Source organism: Salvia miltiorrhiza, chromosome 3, assembly GCF_028751815.1.
Source record: "Salvia miltiorrhiza cultivar Shanhuang (shh) chromosome 3, IMPLAD_Smil_shh, whole genome shotgun sequence".
Lineage (NCBI taxonomy): Eukaryota > Viridiplantae > Streptophyta > Magnoliopsida > Lamiales > Lamiaceae > Salvia > Salvia miltiorrhiza.
The window spans coordinates 668304-684249 of record NC_080389.1 but is presented as its reverse complement, the minus strand read 5'-3'; the positions used below and the strand labels follow the sequence as shown (position 1 = coordinate 684249).

Sequence of the window (15946 nt, the reverse complement as noted above, 5' to 3'; positions counted from 1 at the left end):
TGTAGATCTGTTCGTTTTTGTTTCACGATTTCTCTATTCTCTAAATATTTAGCATTCTCTGTTTAACTTGACCCTATATATATATATATATATATATATATATATATATATATATATACTAATAGAAATATTATAAAAATATATGGGGTATTACATCTTCCAGCTCCGCATGCTCTCCGCCTCGCCCAGCGACGCCAAATTCGAGACGCCGTTGAGATACCAGTGCAACATTACGGGCAGGCTCAGCTACGGCCAGGTTTCCGATCTGTCCGGCGTTGCTGCCCAGGATCTCTTCCTGTGGCTGCCCGTGAAGAGCATTCGTGTCGATATTCCCAGCTCCGGCCTCATTTACTTCGACGTTGGTATGGTGTTCAAGCAGTTCTCTCTGTCCTTCTTCAAGACGCCCAAGGAATGTAATGCTCTGAGCGGGGATTTCGCGGTTCTCACAATGGCGGTGCTGCAACTCGTGCTGTTGAGGTTTGTTGCAGTGTTTGTGATGTTTTGGATTGGAGGATTAATTGTTTAGGTTTGATGCTATTTGGTTCATTTATGGTGAGATTTGGATGATAAACATTTTTGCTAACGACAATTTCAAGTCTGAGTTGCTTTCACTTGCAAGTAATATTTGGTGTTGGGTCAGATACTTGGAGATCAACATTTGCTGAGACAGCTTTAGGTTTATGTTGTTTAGCCCTATATCTACTAGCTGATTTGTGTGATTTGTTCTTGACCATCTTCACTCTGTGCATTTGCGAATCCTATTGTAAATTTGTAATGTAGCAGGGCAATAGATTTGGATCTAGATTTAAGGGTACATTGATGAATTTTGATGCAATTTGCATCTTCTCCCGCGGTATTTGGATAATGTACATGTTTGGATTGGGGTTACTTTTATTTGCAAGTTAGATTTGGTGTTGGGTCAGATACTTGGAGATCAACATTTGCTGAAAACGCTTTAGGTTTATGTGTTATAACTGGGTACACGATCGATATATTACAAAATATTTATTTTGAGAAATTACGACTCAAAATAATTGAAAATATTACAAAGTAAATAATTTGAGAAATTACAACTCAAATAATTTGATACAACTGAAATACACTGTATAAATAAATTATACGTATAAACAAAGTCGAGTCGAGATGAATCTCTTCCCGCAAGAAGATTATCGCCCCGGTAGTGCTCTTCGGTTTGGCGTATCTTCCCCAAAGGTAAAACGACTACGTCTCGTCGGATGTAGCACCACAATCCGGCGAGCTCCGGCGAACTAAATAGGATCAAGAACTGAGCACAAGTGTTATGCAGAGAGTGTGAGTGTATATGGCAGAATGCAGAATTTCTTTGTTTCTACTTCTGCAAGCTTTCCAGAGGTCTATTTATAGACATGTGGTAAGTATAAATTCAAGACCTTGAATTCTACTCCGACGGCTGGAAGCCGTAAATGTTGAAGATGATGGCCGGTGGGCGCAGTCATTGAAGAAACTCAGCTGCAAAATTGAAGTTGCCATGCAGAAGTCGTAGCAGGCGTGCTTCTGCTATTGCTTCTTCCTGCTGCTGCTGAAGTGGGCTGGGCTTGGGAATTAAACAAACAGTTGGGCCAATAAAAAATTCTGTTGGGCCAATAAATAAAAAGCCCAGTGGAGTTGGTCCAAAAAATAGTTTGGGCCCCAAACACCACCCCAAAGCACCAATTGCCAAGATCCAAGTCCTTGGCCGCGGCCCGTACCCGACCCGCCCGTCCGGCGGCGGCGACGTCGTCGTCCGTCCGTCCGATCGATCGTCGTCGGCGGCGGCGCGCGTGTGTGTGCGCGCGCGAGGCTAGTACTTAGATCAAGCCCACTAGCAAGCCCACAAGTCAATTTATCAACTCCATGTGCTTTGCTATTCTTATACATGAAAAACATCTCTATGTTTTCCAATGTGGGATAACATAACAAATGTTATTTTCCCTCTTCAACATCCAAACTTTGACATACAATATCTCACTCATCGGAAATCGGTTTTGAGACTTCAAGTATATCACGTTGATCTACTCGAGATGTAGATTAACATCCAATAATTATTTTAATTAAATAATTAATATTTAATTAAATAATAATTTTCAGATATGGCTTAAAACCATATTTCCAACAATCCCCCACATGAGTGAGAAATCAGTATGCGAAAGTATGCAAACACTTAGCTCAGTCATCTTAAGAGACAACATTGCATTTGGAAAGGTAGCTTGTGGCTTTGAACCTGCCATAGTCAATATTATCGAGTATACCGGCGGCCTAGTGGATTGTGTTCCTTGAACTAGTCCTCCTCGGTGTATACTTAGTCAACAATATTGACACAATATTGCTTCAATCCTTATTCGTTCTCACGTTTGTGTCCATTACTGGCCTTGGAACACCTCTTTGGATTCATAAGTGTTTCAATCGAAGCGGCCCCACTTCACACTTACATAGGTGACTCTTAACTCAAGTATCCTGCTATACTTGTCCTCTTCGAGGAGTTCTAGAGTCATTAAAAGTCAAAGACTTAACCTCACCACGTGCAGGTTTCCGAACACTCACTGTTCTACAAGGAATAGGCAATTCGAGTGTTCAACACACGGATTTTCATAGCTTAGTTGTCCCATTGAACCAAGTTCTTGGGATCCTCCAGTCATCATGGTTGGGTTGCCACTATGATTATCCTTAATTTGTGGACTTCAAACCCATTCCCCCTAACAGTTTATACATCTGATCTCGATGGATACTTTTTGTCAAAGGATCCGCTATGTTATCAATTGATCTTATATAATCAATTGAGATAACTCCACTAGTGATCAAATGTCTCACGGTATTATGACGTCGATGAATATGTCTCGACTTACCGTTATACAAATGGTTTTGTGCTCGTCCGATAGCAGCTTGACTATCACAATGAATTATTACGGACGACACAGGTTTCGACCAACATGGAATATCCTCGAGGAAATTTTTAAGCCACTCGGCTTCTTCACCAGCTTTATCCAAAGCTATGAATTCTGATTCCATGGTCGATCTAGCAATACATGTTTGCTTCTTGGATTTCCAAGACACAGCACCACACCCCCCACAGTGAATACATAACCGCTCGTTGAAAACGAGTCTTTGGCATCAGATATCCAATTTGCATCACAGTACCCTTCAAGTACAGAGGGTTCCCTAGTATAATGAATCACATAGTTTTGAGTATATTTCAAATATCTCAAAACCCTTTCAAGAGCTTTCCAATGTTCATTACTAGGGTTAGCTGTAAAGCTGCCCAACTTGTTGACCGAGCATGCTATATCGGGACGAGTGCAATTTGTTAGATACAACAAGCTCCCAATAATCTTCGCATATTCTATCGCGTCAACAGGTTCTCCCTTGTGTACACTCAAATGCACACTAGGTTCCCATGGTGTCTTAGCTATTGGCTTGTCAAAAGCGTTTGAATTTCTTTAACACTTTCTCAACATAGTGAGATTGTGTTATAGTAATACCATCAGGTCTTCTTAGAATTTTAATTCCAAGGATAACATCAGCTAAGCCCATATCTTTCATGCTAAAATTTTTTACTTAGCATGCCTTTGGTTTCTTGAATCACTCGGGAATTACTTCCCATGATGAGCATGTCATCTACATAAAGACAAACAATAACATATCCGTTATTAGAATTCTTAATGTAGACACATTTATCGCACTCATTGATTCTGAATCCATTTGACAACATTACACTGTCAAATTTTAAATGCCATTGAAGCGGTGCTTGCTTCAACCCATATAAAGACCTTTGAAGTTTGCATACTTTGTGCTCTTGCCCAGGTACTACAAACCCTTCAGGTTGCTTCATATATATTTCATCTTCCAACTCGCCATACAAGAACGCAGTTTTCACATCCATTTGGTGAATCTCGAGATTGTGCAAGGCAGCAATAGCGAGAAGCATCCGAATAGATGTTAGTCTGGTCACAGGTGAATAGGTATCGAAGAAATCGTACCCTTCTTTCTGCCTGAAACCTTGAACGACAAGTCGGGCTTTGTACTTATCTATAGTACCATCAGATTTGTACTTCTTCTTTAGGATCCATTTGCATCTTAAAGCTTTACTTCCAGGTGGTAGATCCACTAACACCCAAGTATGATTCTGCATAATGGAATCAATCTCAATATCGATGGCTTCTTTCCAGAGAGCTGCATCTGAGCCAGACATAGCTTCTTTAATCGTCACCGGTTCGCCATCTAGCATCAAGACAACATAATCCGGTCCATAGACATTAGCTTTTCTAACTCGTTCCCCACGTCTCGGTTCTACATCCATAGGTTTAGACCTTGGTCTTTTCCTATTAGGTGGTACATGATTAGAACCCGTGGCATCATCTACTTGAGTAGAATTACTAGCTACTTCCATAGGTTTAGAACCTGTAGCATCACCATCAACTCCATCATTAGAGTTCGATGTACCTTTATCCTTGTTAGGATAGATATTTTCAAAGAATATAGCATTCCTTGATTCTATCGTTGTCCCAACATGTATATCAGGTATCTCCGATCTGTGCACTATAAAACGATAGGCACTGCTATTAAGTGCATGACCAATGAAGATACAATCAACCGTTTTAGGTCCTATTGTAACTTGCTTTGGTAAAGGCACTTCTACCTTGGCTAAACACCCCCACACTTTGAGGTATTTATACGAAGGTTTCCTTCCTTTCCATAGCTCATAGGGAGTTACATCTTTCCCTTTGAGTGGAATCTTGTTCAAGATATAGTTGGCCGTTAAGACAGCTTCCCCCCACATGTTCTGGGGTAATCCTGAACTAATCAACAAGGCATTCATCATCTCCTTAAGAGTTCGATTCTTGCGTTCAGCAACGCCGTTAGATTGTGGTGAATAAGGAGCCGTCGTTTGATGGATTATACCACTTTCGTTGCATAATTCGGCAAACGGAGCTACATATTCTCCACCTCTATCACTTCGAACCATCTTAATTCGACATCCAAGTTGATTCTCGGCTTCATTTTTGAAGTTTATAAAAGCTTCAATAGCCTCATCTTTACTTTTCAATAAGTAAAGGTAACAATACTTTGTGCAATCGTCTATAAAGGTGATAAAGTACTTCTTGCCACCTCTAGTTTGCACGAACTTTAAATCACAAACATCGGTGTGAATAAGTTCCAATGATTGAGTGCTCCTTTCTACCGATTTAAACGGTAACTTAGCCATTTTGGCTTCAATACAAACTTCACATTTTACTTGTGAGTTGTATTTATCAACTTTTAGTAAATTCATTTTTACTAATCTCTTTATAGCATTTAGATTAACATGTCCAAGTCTACAATGCCATAAATCAGAACACTCAATCAAGTAAGCAGAAGAGGTTGATGCATCTTTATTGATTTTAGCCTTGGCAGGCTTACAAGCTCTTACACCAAGTTTGAAAAGTCCTTCGGAGGCATAGCCTTTCCCTAGGAACTTTCCCCACTTGCGTATTACAACATAGTCAGATTTGAAAAACAATTCAAAATCCTTATTCGTAAGCCTAAAGCCCGAAATTAAATTCTTTCGGACAGTTGGAACGTGTAATACGTCTTTTAATGTGATCTCCACGCCCGACGTGAGTTGAGGAATCACATCTCCCATGCCAAGGACTTGGGATGTCCGCTCGCTAGCCTCCATTATCGTTTTGTTTTCCACTTCCTTGTAGTTGTGGAACAACTCACGATTTATGCATATATGGACGGTAGCGCCGGTGTCCACGAACCAAGCGTTCGGGTTGTCCACATGATTCACCTCGGAGATCATGGCAGCAAAGTCATCGTGGTTCCAATCGTCGAAGTCCTTCTCGACGTTGTTCACGTTGCCATTTGCTTTCTTCCGCTTTGGCTTGCGGCAATCCTTAGCCATGTGACCTTTTTTGTCACAATTATAACATACACCATCAAACTTTGATGGTTGACTACCGCTTTGCTTCCCTTCACCCTTATTATTAGGGTTAGGGCGACCACGTTTGTTGGAGGGACTGCCTTTCTCGGCGAGATTGGCCTTTGCCTCCATCGGAGTTTTTCCCTTTTGATCACGACTTCTCACGTGATCCTCCATTTGAAGCTTGGATAACAATATCGGCACGGACATCTCCGAGCGCTCATGCTTCAAAAGGTTTTGAAATTTCCTCCAACTAGGAGGTAATTTCTCTATGATGATTGCAACGAGCAATGCATCCGCCAAGGGCATCCCTTCGGCTTGAACCTCATGTGAAAGATTTTGGAACTCTTCCACTTGGTCCATCAATGGTCGGGAGTCAACCATTTTATATTCCAACCATTTGGCAACGACATACTTGGTAGTATTCGCCTTGTCCACTTGATACTTTAGATCAAGGGCCTCCCACAATTGTTTCGCGGTTTCATGAACCTTGAAAACACGGTAGAGCCATTCGTCCAGAGACATGAGAACGGTGTTACGGCACAAGTAGTCGCCGCGACACCAGTTCAAATATCCGACACGAATTTCTTGGCTTGTCTCCCCTTCCCCTTCACTCGGGGTTGGAGGTTTATCCTCCATTAAGAATCCGGCAAACCCCACGGTTGTGAGGTAGAATAGCATCTTCTCTTGCCAATATTTGAAGTTCTTGCCTGAGAACGTTGATGGTTTCTCGGCAAGACCAATAGTTCTAGATGTTGACGATGAAGCCCCCGTTGATGCAAACGAGGAAAATATTGACGACGTGGTTGAACCGATGGTTGCAGAGGTGGTGGAGCCATCCATATTGACGTCGGTGTGAGCCATTTCTCGAACGTGTATCAACGGCAGAGAAATAATCTTCTTGCGATTGTTATAATCGGGTACACGATCGAGATATTACAAAATATTTATTTTGAGAAATTACGACTCAAAATAATTGAAAATATTACAAAGTAAATAATTTGAGAAATTACAACTCAAATAATTTGATACAACTGAAATACACTGTATAAATAAATTATACGTATAAACAAAGTCGAGTCGAGATAAATCTCTTCCCGCAAGAAGATTATCGCCCCGGTAGTGCTCTTCGGTTTGGCGTATCTTCCCCAAAGGTAAAACGACTACGTCTCGTCGGATGTAGCACCACAATCCGGCGAGCTCCGGCGAACTAAATAGGATCAAGAACTGAGCACAAGTGTTATGCAGAGAGTGTGAGTGTATATGGCAGAATGCATAATTTCTTTGTTTCTACTTCTGCAAGCTTTGCAGAGGTCTATTTATAGACATGTGGTAAGTATGAATTCAAGACCTTGAATTCTACTCCGACGGCTGGAAGCCGTAAATGTTGAAGATGATGGCCGGTGGGCGCAGTCATTGAAGAAACTCAGCTGCAAAATTGAAGTTGCCATGCAGAAGTCGTAGCAGGCGTGCTTCTGCTATTGCTTCTTCCTGCTGCTGCTGAAGTGGGCTGGGCTTGGGAATTAAACAAACAGTTGGGCCAATAAAAAATTCTGTTGGGCCAATAAATAAAAAGCCCAGTGGAGTTGGTCCAAAAAATAGTTTGGGCCCCAAACACCACCCCAAAGCACCAATTGCCAAGATCCAAGTCCTTGGCCCGTACCGTACCGTACCCGACCCGACCCGCCCGTCCGGCGGCGGCGACGTCGCCGGCGGCGCGCGTGTGTGTGCGCGCGAGGCTAGTACTTAGATCAAGCCCACTAGCAAGCCCACAAGTCAATTTATCAACTCCATGTGCTTTGCTATTCTTATACATGAAAAACATCTCTATGTTTTCCAATGTGGGATAACATAACAAATGTTATTTTCCCTCTTCAACATCCAAACTTTGACATACAATATCTCACTCATCGGAAATCGGTTTTGAGACTTCAAGTATATCACGTTGATCTACTCGAGATGTAGATTAACATCCAATAATTATTTTAATTAAATAATAAATATTTAATTAAATAATAATTTTCAGATATGGCTTAAAACCATATTTCCAACATTATGTTGTTTAGTCCCATATCTAGCTGATTTGTGTGATTCGTTCTTGGTATCTGAAGATCAAGATTTGCTGAAACCGCTTTAGGTTTATGTTGTTTACTTCTATATCTACTAGCTGATTCGTGTGATTTGTTCTTGACCATCTTCACTCTTTGCATTTGCGAATCCTATTGTAATGTAGGAGGGAACTAGATTTGGATCTAGATTTAAGGGCACATTGATGAATTTTGATGCAATTTGCCTCTTCTCCCGCGGTATTTGGATAATGTACAGATTTGGTATTGGAACGGCTTTAGGTTTATGTTGTTCGTTCCTACATGTATTAGCTGATTTCTGCAAAATGTTGTTGGGAAGGCCGGCTTGCATCCATATGGTGTTAATAAAGCTGGTGACAGTTTGAGCCTTTGAGGGTCTAACTCATTGTAGCATTCATATTTCTTATGTTGTGTGAATTTCTCGTGGTATCTTTAATATTGCTACCGTTGCCTCTATCAGACTGTAAAATTTTGGGATTCTGGACTAGTTTGTGTTTGTTTTAGAATCCATGGAGCCTCCTAATCTTGAGACAGAACAACTCAAAGACGAGGGACAAAGAGCTGTTGCTTGAATTAAGAGGGAAATGATGAGTTGTTACTACTATGCTTTGTGGTATTGATGGCTTCTGCTTCCTTCTTCTAATTGCAGGCCTACATATTACAGGTTTGTTCGTTGTCGCTGAAACTCTTGACAATGCAGGGCCATGTTCCATTTTAATGAGGGATGATGTTATCTTGTTTTCTCATCAAAGGCGCAGGATACATTGGTGAAGATGGTATGAGTTGTAAAGTTGTTGCGAATTGTTGTTCCATCGCCCGCTTCTTCTGTGTCGATGTAGGTATGGTGTTCCTTATAGTTTCTTGAATTTTTTGTATTGAAATTGTTGATCTTGTATATCGAAGTTGGTGAGGATTCATCTAAACAGCATTCTTTTTGTCAATGTATATGGGGTTTGTATTTTTGCTTGTTTTGTTTTGATTACTCATAATTCATCTCTAGAATAGTGTTGTAACCCGCTTGATGCACAACATGAATATCTTTGTAATAGAATAGACTAGAGAGAGAGAGAGAATAATTCCAGGGACGAAACAAATATTTCATCGCCGATAAATTCATCAATCGATTAAAGTCTTTGGTCAATTTGAATTTTAGATAAACTTAAAGTAATTAGAACAAATAAATGATGTTAGATATATTGCTTAATGCTCTCTTCGTCCCAAATTTTTACCCCTTTTGTCATTTTAATCCATTCAATACATGATGTAAGGTATATTGCATAATAAAAGTTAGATCCTTATTTAATTCACAATATATTCAGATGTGTAATATAATAACTAATTTATTTGTATGAAGACAAATAATTATAATTTGAAATATAATATCTTAGGCAACTAAGAATATTATGTTGCCCATCAAATAGCAAATACTCTTTATTTGACTGCATCCTAACATTCTTAGTTTTTTTATTTTGATAAATAAAATATTTGAAGTCATTCAAATATCTAACATATACATTGCACGCAATTAATAATTTTTTGTCTTCTGAAAAATAACTTGAGTTAATGTTGTTTGAGTATCATAAATTATAATTCTCCATAAGAAATCTAACAAAAAAATTTACATTATAAATTTAACGCTCAACTATATTTATGTTGACACCATCCAAAAATAAAATAAATAAATAAGAGTGCAAAAAATAATGATGTTATAATTTATATGACTACAATTTTAGATGCATAAATATATATTTCATATCAAAATTCATGTTGCTAACTTGTAGTCCAAATCCTCATATTTACACTATTTATTTTAAATATTTAATTTTTATATTGAATCAATTTGACGTGACTTTTGGGGTAAATTTTTAGAACATAATTATTTTCTTAGAGCATAGCAAACACGAAAATGGAAGCCTCGGGCAAAATCGAAGAAATATCCATGTGCATGGCCAGGTATCGAGACACCGGCGGCAAGTCCTCTAAGGAGGCACAAGCACCGGTGCGTATGTTGCTTTTGATAGCTTGACCGCTCCTTTTCCTGCAGGGGAAAGATCGGTTAAGCAAACCGAAACAACATATGCATCAGTGTTTCGTGCCTTCTTAGAGGACTTGTCGGTGTCTTGAATTCCTGACCATGAACACTGACTGTATCGCTGAAAAAGATGGTAGAGGAACAAGAGGAGATCCATCCTTTCATGTTCTATTTAGGTAATTTGAGCTCAGTCAAAAACTTTATTTTGTTGGATTGGAACTTTGAGCCCTTTATTTTTATCATTTAAATTAATTTTGTTTGATTTTTATTTTATAGAAAAAGGCGGGATTGGAGTAATCCCATCGTTGATGATAAGAATACTCAATCATCCATTTTATTAATCGTGCAAAGTAAACGCCCCCTAAAGTTCAATCTCTCATAGCTTCACATCTTCATCCCATGGCACAATTAATTTCTTGCTTAATTTTAATTATTTGTACATTTAGCAAGACAAATCTTGTTTTTAGTATTTAGTTTTAATAATGGGCAAATAGCATCAAAATCCCTATACTTTCCCCGTTTTCGTATATTTCCCATGACTTTAAAAATTCGCGATAGAATCCTTGACCGTTGATTAATTTCGTAATTTTCCCTTAATAAAGTTTCCGGCGAGTAACTACAATGACGTGTCATTTATGTGGCATTATTTTGCTGAGTCATCTAACTAAGTTTGCTTAGTCACGTAAATCAACCAAAAACGTCGTCGTTTTCCCGGTTACTAAGCTGTCGCTGTCCAAATCCGCCGGTTTGACTCCCAACCACATGCTCCGGCGGCTTATTCAGGTGTGGTGCGTCGCCAATGTGAAGAGCAGGATCGATAGGATCCCGACTCCCAAGTCCCCCCTCCACCGCTCCGCCGTCATCAAGCTCATCCGCACTGCGGGCAGCCGGCGGAGCAGATCGGAGAATCTCGAGGCCCTGAGCAAATTGGAGGAGCTCGTTGGCGACGAAGACGGGAAGAATCAGCAGTGCATGGCGGAGGCCGGCGCCGCCAAATAGATGATTCTTATGTGAAGAAATGTTTCGACGACGGCTGACTTGGTCCCCCACGGCGGAGAACAAGCAGATCGTTGAAGAAAAAAACCCTCAATTTTTTCAATCGATTCTGTGGATTTTGAACGGCAAATTAGAAATTTCAGCCAAGACTGATGCCCTAATTGTACTATAAATGCCATAGAAGTGACGAGTTCGAATTTTTTGGAGAAATTGAAGCCGTGTTTCTTTAAAGAGATGATGAGAATTTTGAGGTCGCAGACGGCACCGGCACTGGGGCCGGCGGTGAGGGCGGTTCTAAAAATTCTGATCCGAACACGACGATGTTTTACGTTATTAAGTAAAACTACGTCGCTTAATACGCCGAAATTTAATCCTACGTGGATTTTCGGACTCCATGTCAGCATTCTATAAATCGCCGATCATTTTTTAGGGAGAAACGCGAACGGGATTTAAAGTCAAGGATTCTATCGCGAATTTTTAAAGTCAAGGGAAATATGCGAAAGCGGGGAAAGTATAGGGATTTTGACGCTATTTGCCCTTTAATAATTTGTTTAAAGCATTTAAAAGATTGAGCCATGTTTTATCTCGCTAAAAATAAAAATAATTAAAAATAAGCAAAATACAAAGTTATAAGGAAAAATAGTGTGTTTTTGCGAAGCGTGGGTTTTTTTTTATTTGGATTTAGGATGAGAGAATTGAGGATTGAACTCCAGTAATTTAGGTAACTAAGAAGATGAATAGAAAAGATTTGTGATAAATTAATTAATTTATTAGTAAAATAAAAAGAAAGCCATATATGATCCGGCGCTTAGAAGAAGGAAGAGAGAGATTGAAAATTAATCACTCAAATTAGTATTCCCACAATTCAATTCCTCATCACATCAAACTACCATTTGACTACACGAAAGTTGGGAGTTGCCAAGCTCTGCAGTTCTTGGCTGACGTTGGATGACTTAACTAGAACATGAATGGATGGCTCTCCTTGTAATTCCTCTTGTTCCTCTACTATCTTTTTCAAAGACACAACCATTGATTCACTGCAATTCCGCAATCCAATTGATTTGAGTGTTGGTATTTCTCCAATTTCTGAAGGGAACTCCTCCAACGACCACATCCACGTGAGATGAAGTTGCTCAAGGCGTGGCAAGCAGGAGCCCTCTAACGTCCAACATTCCATATCCCCACACGCCCCCAAACTCAAGTATTTGAGGCTGGGGAATTGGCCTTCAACTATTTCCCATCTGCGTGTTGCAAACTGCCCAGACACCAGTTGGAGCTTCTCAAGATGTGGTAATGAACCTATCTTTTCCAGAATTTCCTCCAAATGGAACAACTTTCCGCATTGAAGTGACAGCTTCTTGAGTGAGAGCGGGAAGCTAATACTCTGCAGATACTCAGCATCACTTCCAACATCAATAATGCACGCCAAGATTTCCAGCTTACTCAGATAGCTGAGGCACTTCACTCTCTCCATTACTTTAAGCAGGTACATTATAAACAGTTTCTTGATATTGGGAATTATCTTAACCATTTCTTCATTCAAGTTGAAATCAAGCACCCCTTTGAGCGTCTCTAGATTCTCCATCATAACATCACTATGCCCGCTCCGAGGATCTGGGAGATACATTCCTGGAGATCCGAACTCGACATGCTTAAGCTGATGCATTTTCCAAATTTCTACTGGTGCAGTTGTAGGTTCACCACCCCAAATGGAAACAATTAGTGTGTGTAGATTCCACAGCAGACTAATTGAAGAAGGGATTTGGAACCCCTTACGAAATTCACCTGAAAGGTACCTCAAGTTCACCAGTTGAAACACATTTTCTTCTAAATACCCTCTGGAATCCTTATCTGTAGTCAATGTCCTCAAAAATCTGAAATCTAGCGATTCTGGAACCGTATCAGCATGACATATGAAAGAACGAGCACGTGACGACATAGTTTCCATTGCATCCTTGACTGTCGTATGTGAAGTGCTTTTGGGAATAACAATGCGGCGTAGGCTATTTATCCCTCGAGGACAATGTTGTCCTAAGACATAATAAAACCTCTGCTTTTCAGCTTCTTTCAAACATAGATCTCTCAGTAAATCATGCATTTTGCAGAACTTAATATTCCCAAGTTTACCCAACTCATGAACTAGAATGAGGTTTCTATCGACTAGCTCCTTCAAATACTCCTTGGCAATTGTTTTCGAGCTTTTATTGATTATTGGTTTGAGAAAGCCTTCAGAAACCCATAGTCTCATGAGTTCTGAGACTCCAATTCTCTGATCTTCCCCAAACATCCCCGTGTACAAAAAACAAGGCTTCAGATACACAGGCAAATGGTCATAGCTCAGTTTCAATACTCTCAACCAATATTCATCATTTTCCGAATTCACTATTGAGCTTAAGTTTTTCTCTATGTGCTCCCAATACTCCAGTGTAAGTTCGGACTTTGCCAAAAGACCCCCAATCACAACAATCGACAAAGGAAGTCCCTTACACTTCCCAACAATTTTCTTTCCGATTTCCTCCAGATGAAGAGGAAAATCCTCATCCCCAAATACAGTTTTGGAGAACAAACTCCAGCTGAAAACATCATCTAAAAATCTCATACCAATGCTGTTAGAGTTTGTCAACTTAGTAGCCAAGTTTGAGAGCCTAGTTGTTACGATTACTCGACTCCCATCATTGTAATCGGGAAAGAAAATCCTCATCTTGTCCCATACCTCTATACTCCACATATCATCCAGTATTATAATATACCTCCTACCGTATAAATACTTGTACAATTGTTCTCCCAATTCGTTCTCATCACTCATATCACTACCCAAATTTCCAGTTACTTGGTGAAGAACTTGTCTAAGTGTTTCTCTAACATTATAAGTTTGAGAAATTGTAGTCCACGCATGAATATCAAAATGCTCCTTAACGAGGGCATGCTCAAAAACATTTCGGGCAAGAGTGGTCTTACCAATCCCGCCCATCCCTGTGATTGGGATGATTTGGCGGTTACGGTTCCCTCCAGTGAGCTTATCCAAGAGTTGAAGTACCACGTCGTCAAAGCCCACCATCATGCTTTCCTTCACTGTAGAAGAAGACGTCAATGAGCCAGCTCGAGTCGAGGAGACCTTTCTCTGCAGCTGAGCTTCAGCTGAAGTTTCCATGGCTTCCTTCTTGATCACATTCATTTCTTCAATCACTTGCTGTAGATCTTCATAGAAGTCGATGCAACTGACTTCCTCTCTAGAATTCACTTCTTCAGCCGCAAAAGGCATCTCCAACAGATCTTCTACATCGGTGTAGTCAGAAAAGGAGTCACAGCATTCGAAAAGTTCCTGTAAGAAGGTAACAATTTGAGTTAGAGATTCATTTCTTCAATCACTTGTTGTAGATCTTGATACAAGTTGATGAAACTGACTTCATTGGGATTAGATCTACCCAGTTCAATCACGTTCACAATATGTGATTCGATAACATCTTCAACGGCATGAGCTGCATCTACAATACGCATCTCCAGAGGATCGGCTTCATCTCCGTCAGAAACAGGGGACTTATAACTTTCAAGAAATTCCTGCAAAAAGGTAAGAATTTGAGCGAGAGATTCAACTTGTTGTTTGTCGATACAAATTGGAGGGGAAGGGTGGTGCTCGATCTGATCGATTGTATTCATAAGGGAAACTAAGGCTGCATAGGCCGCCATGATCAATCTCAGTTGAAGGAAAAGCAGTGTATATTTTTCCTGAAAATTTCGGTCAAGAATTTGATAGAATCTTAGTTAGGTTCAACAAAGAAACAATGTGTAAAGTAACAATGGCTTTATCTTCTCCATTATTATCAGAAACAATATGTGGCTAGCTTTCTTCTACCTTTCACAATCACATCAACAGCTAAGGTAAGATAAGATATCTCGGTTGGCCCTACAGTGTAGTGTAGTAGTAAAAAAGAGGATACGGATAATTAATGTTATTTTATTTGATAAAATAAAAAAATATAGATATAATATCTATTATATTTAATTTTTCAATTAACAATTTGGTCATTTAATTCTATAATTATAGTAAACCCCTTTTTAAAATAAGTAAACCCTTTTTTAAAATAACACTGAATAAATTAATCAATTCTACGAACTAATAAATTTCTTATATCCCAACTTGGGTCAATTCAAAAATCATCAATTTTAATAAAATAAAAAATAATAATTTTTTATAGAACCTTTTTTATAAATATATAGGTCCTATTAATATTATAAATCAATAATTATTAAAATATTATAATTATGAAAATTATGGTAGTTAAAATATGAACTTATTGTTGAAACATCTTCAACTTAGAAATTTCCCAATAGGTTGAAGACAGTGGGTAGATTTGTACAAGATTAATTAATTTAGAAAACAACATCCAAGTCTTCAAGTTGGAATAAAATATGGAATTTTGAAATAAAAATAAAAATTGCAAGTTAGGAAAGTTGTCAAATTCCATTTGTTTTGTTTGATCCGCCTAAACATATTGAAACACAAGGGAATTCAGCAACAAAAATGTCGAAAAAACAAGCTCAATGTTGTCCCAGGAAGAGAGCAATTATTTAAGCATGACAAAAAATGCAACATAGTACTATTTCTCAATGTATATTTCATTGGAAATCAAATTCAAAATTGCATAGAAAATTTATGATTATAATAAAATTAAAGGTTTATTTATAAACTAGTGTTATACCCATGCGATGCACAGTTTATGAATATTTAAAATTTTATATGTGAGAATAATTAATAGTACATAAATGTATATTCACTGGTCAAGGTGATCGTATTATGCGGTTTGAGTCAATCCACGCCCACCCCGCTCTAATCCACCCCGATCCATCTAACAAAATATCATTTTTTGTTATTAAAAATATAATTTATAATGTATTATTTATTTTTATACAAAG

The 15946-nt window shown here is 38.9% G+C and overlaps 4 protein-coding genes across 6 annotated transcripts in view; 1 reads left to right on the top strand and 3 right to left on the bottom strand.

Annotated features, from left to right (window-relative positions):
- The window catches only part of LOC131016813 (putative late blight resistance protein homolog R1C-3), a 101932-nt gene extending 87373 nt beyond the window's left edge, over positions 1-14559 (bottom strand). The window contains exon 1 of the mRNA XM_057945562.1: positions 14458-14559. The gene's annotated coding sequence lies outside the window, so the exon portion shown is untranslated. The remainder of the gene's footprint in view (positions 1-14457) is intronic.
- LOC131016908 (uncharacterized) overlaps positions 1-15946 on the bottom strand; it is a 1184262-nt gene that overhangs the window by 541844 nt on the left and 626472 nt on the right. The window lies entirely within an intron of this gene.
- On the top strand, positions 143-8964 carry LOC131015728 (uncharacterized). Its single transcript, XM_057944148.1, has 2 exons — positions 143-477; positions 8509-8964. The coding sequence occupies exons 1-2, from the start codon at positions 143-145 to the stop codon at positions 8525-8527; spliced, it is 354 nt and encodes a 117-aa protein (XP_057800131.1). The 3' UTR covers positions 8528-8964.
- Positions 11862-15946, bottom strand: part of LOC131016788 (putative late blight resistance protein homolog R1C-3) — a 135161-nt gene continuing 131076 nt past the window's right edge. The window contains exons 1-2 of one of the 3 annotated variants that reach the window (XM_057945518.1): positions 14438-14892; positions 11862-14354 (exon numbers count right to left, since the gene is read on the bottom strand). In XM_057945518.1, the coding sequence (XP_057801501.1) occupies positions 11919-14354; positions 14438-14719 (2718 nt within the window). In that variant the 5' untranslated portion in view covers positions 14720-14892 and the 3' untranslated portion in view covers positions 11862-11918. Of the gene's footprint in view, positions 14356-14437; positions 14893-15946 lie in introns of those variants that run through there. The other 2 variants (XM_057945519.1, XM_057945516.1) reach the window with 2 other exon arrangements.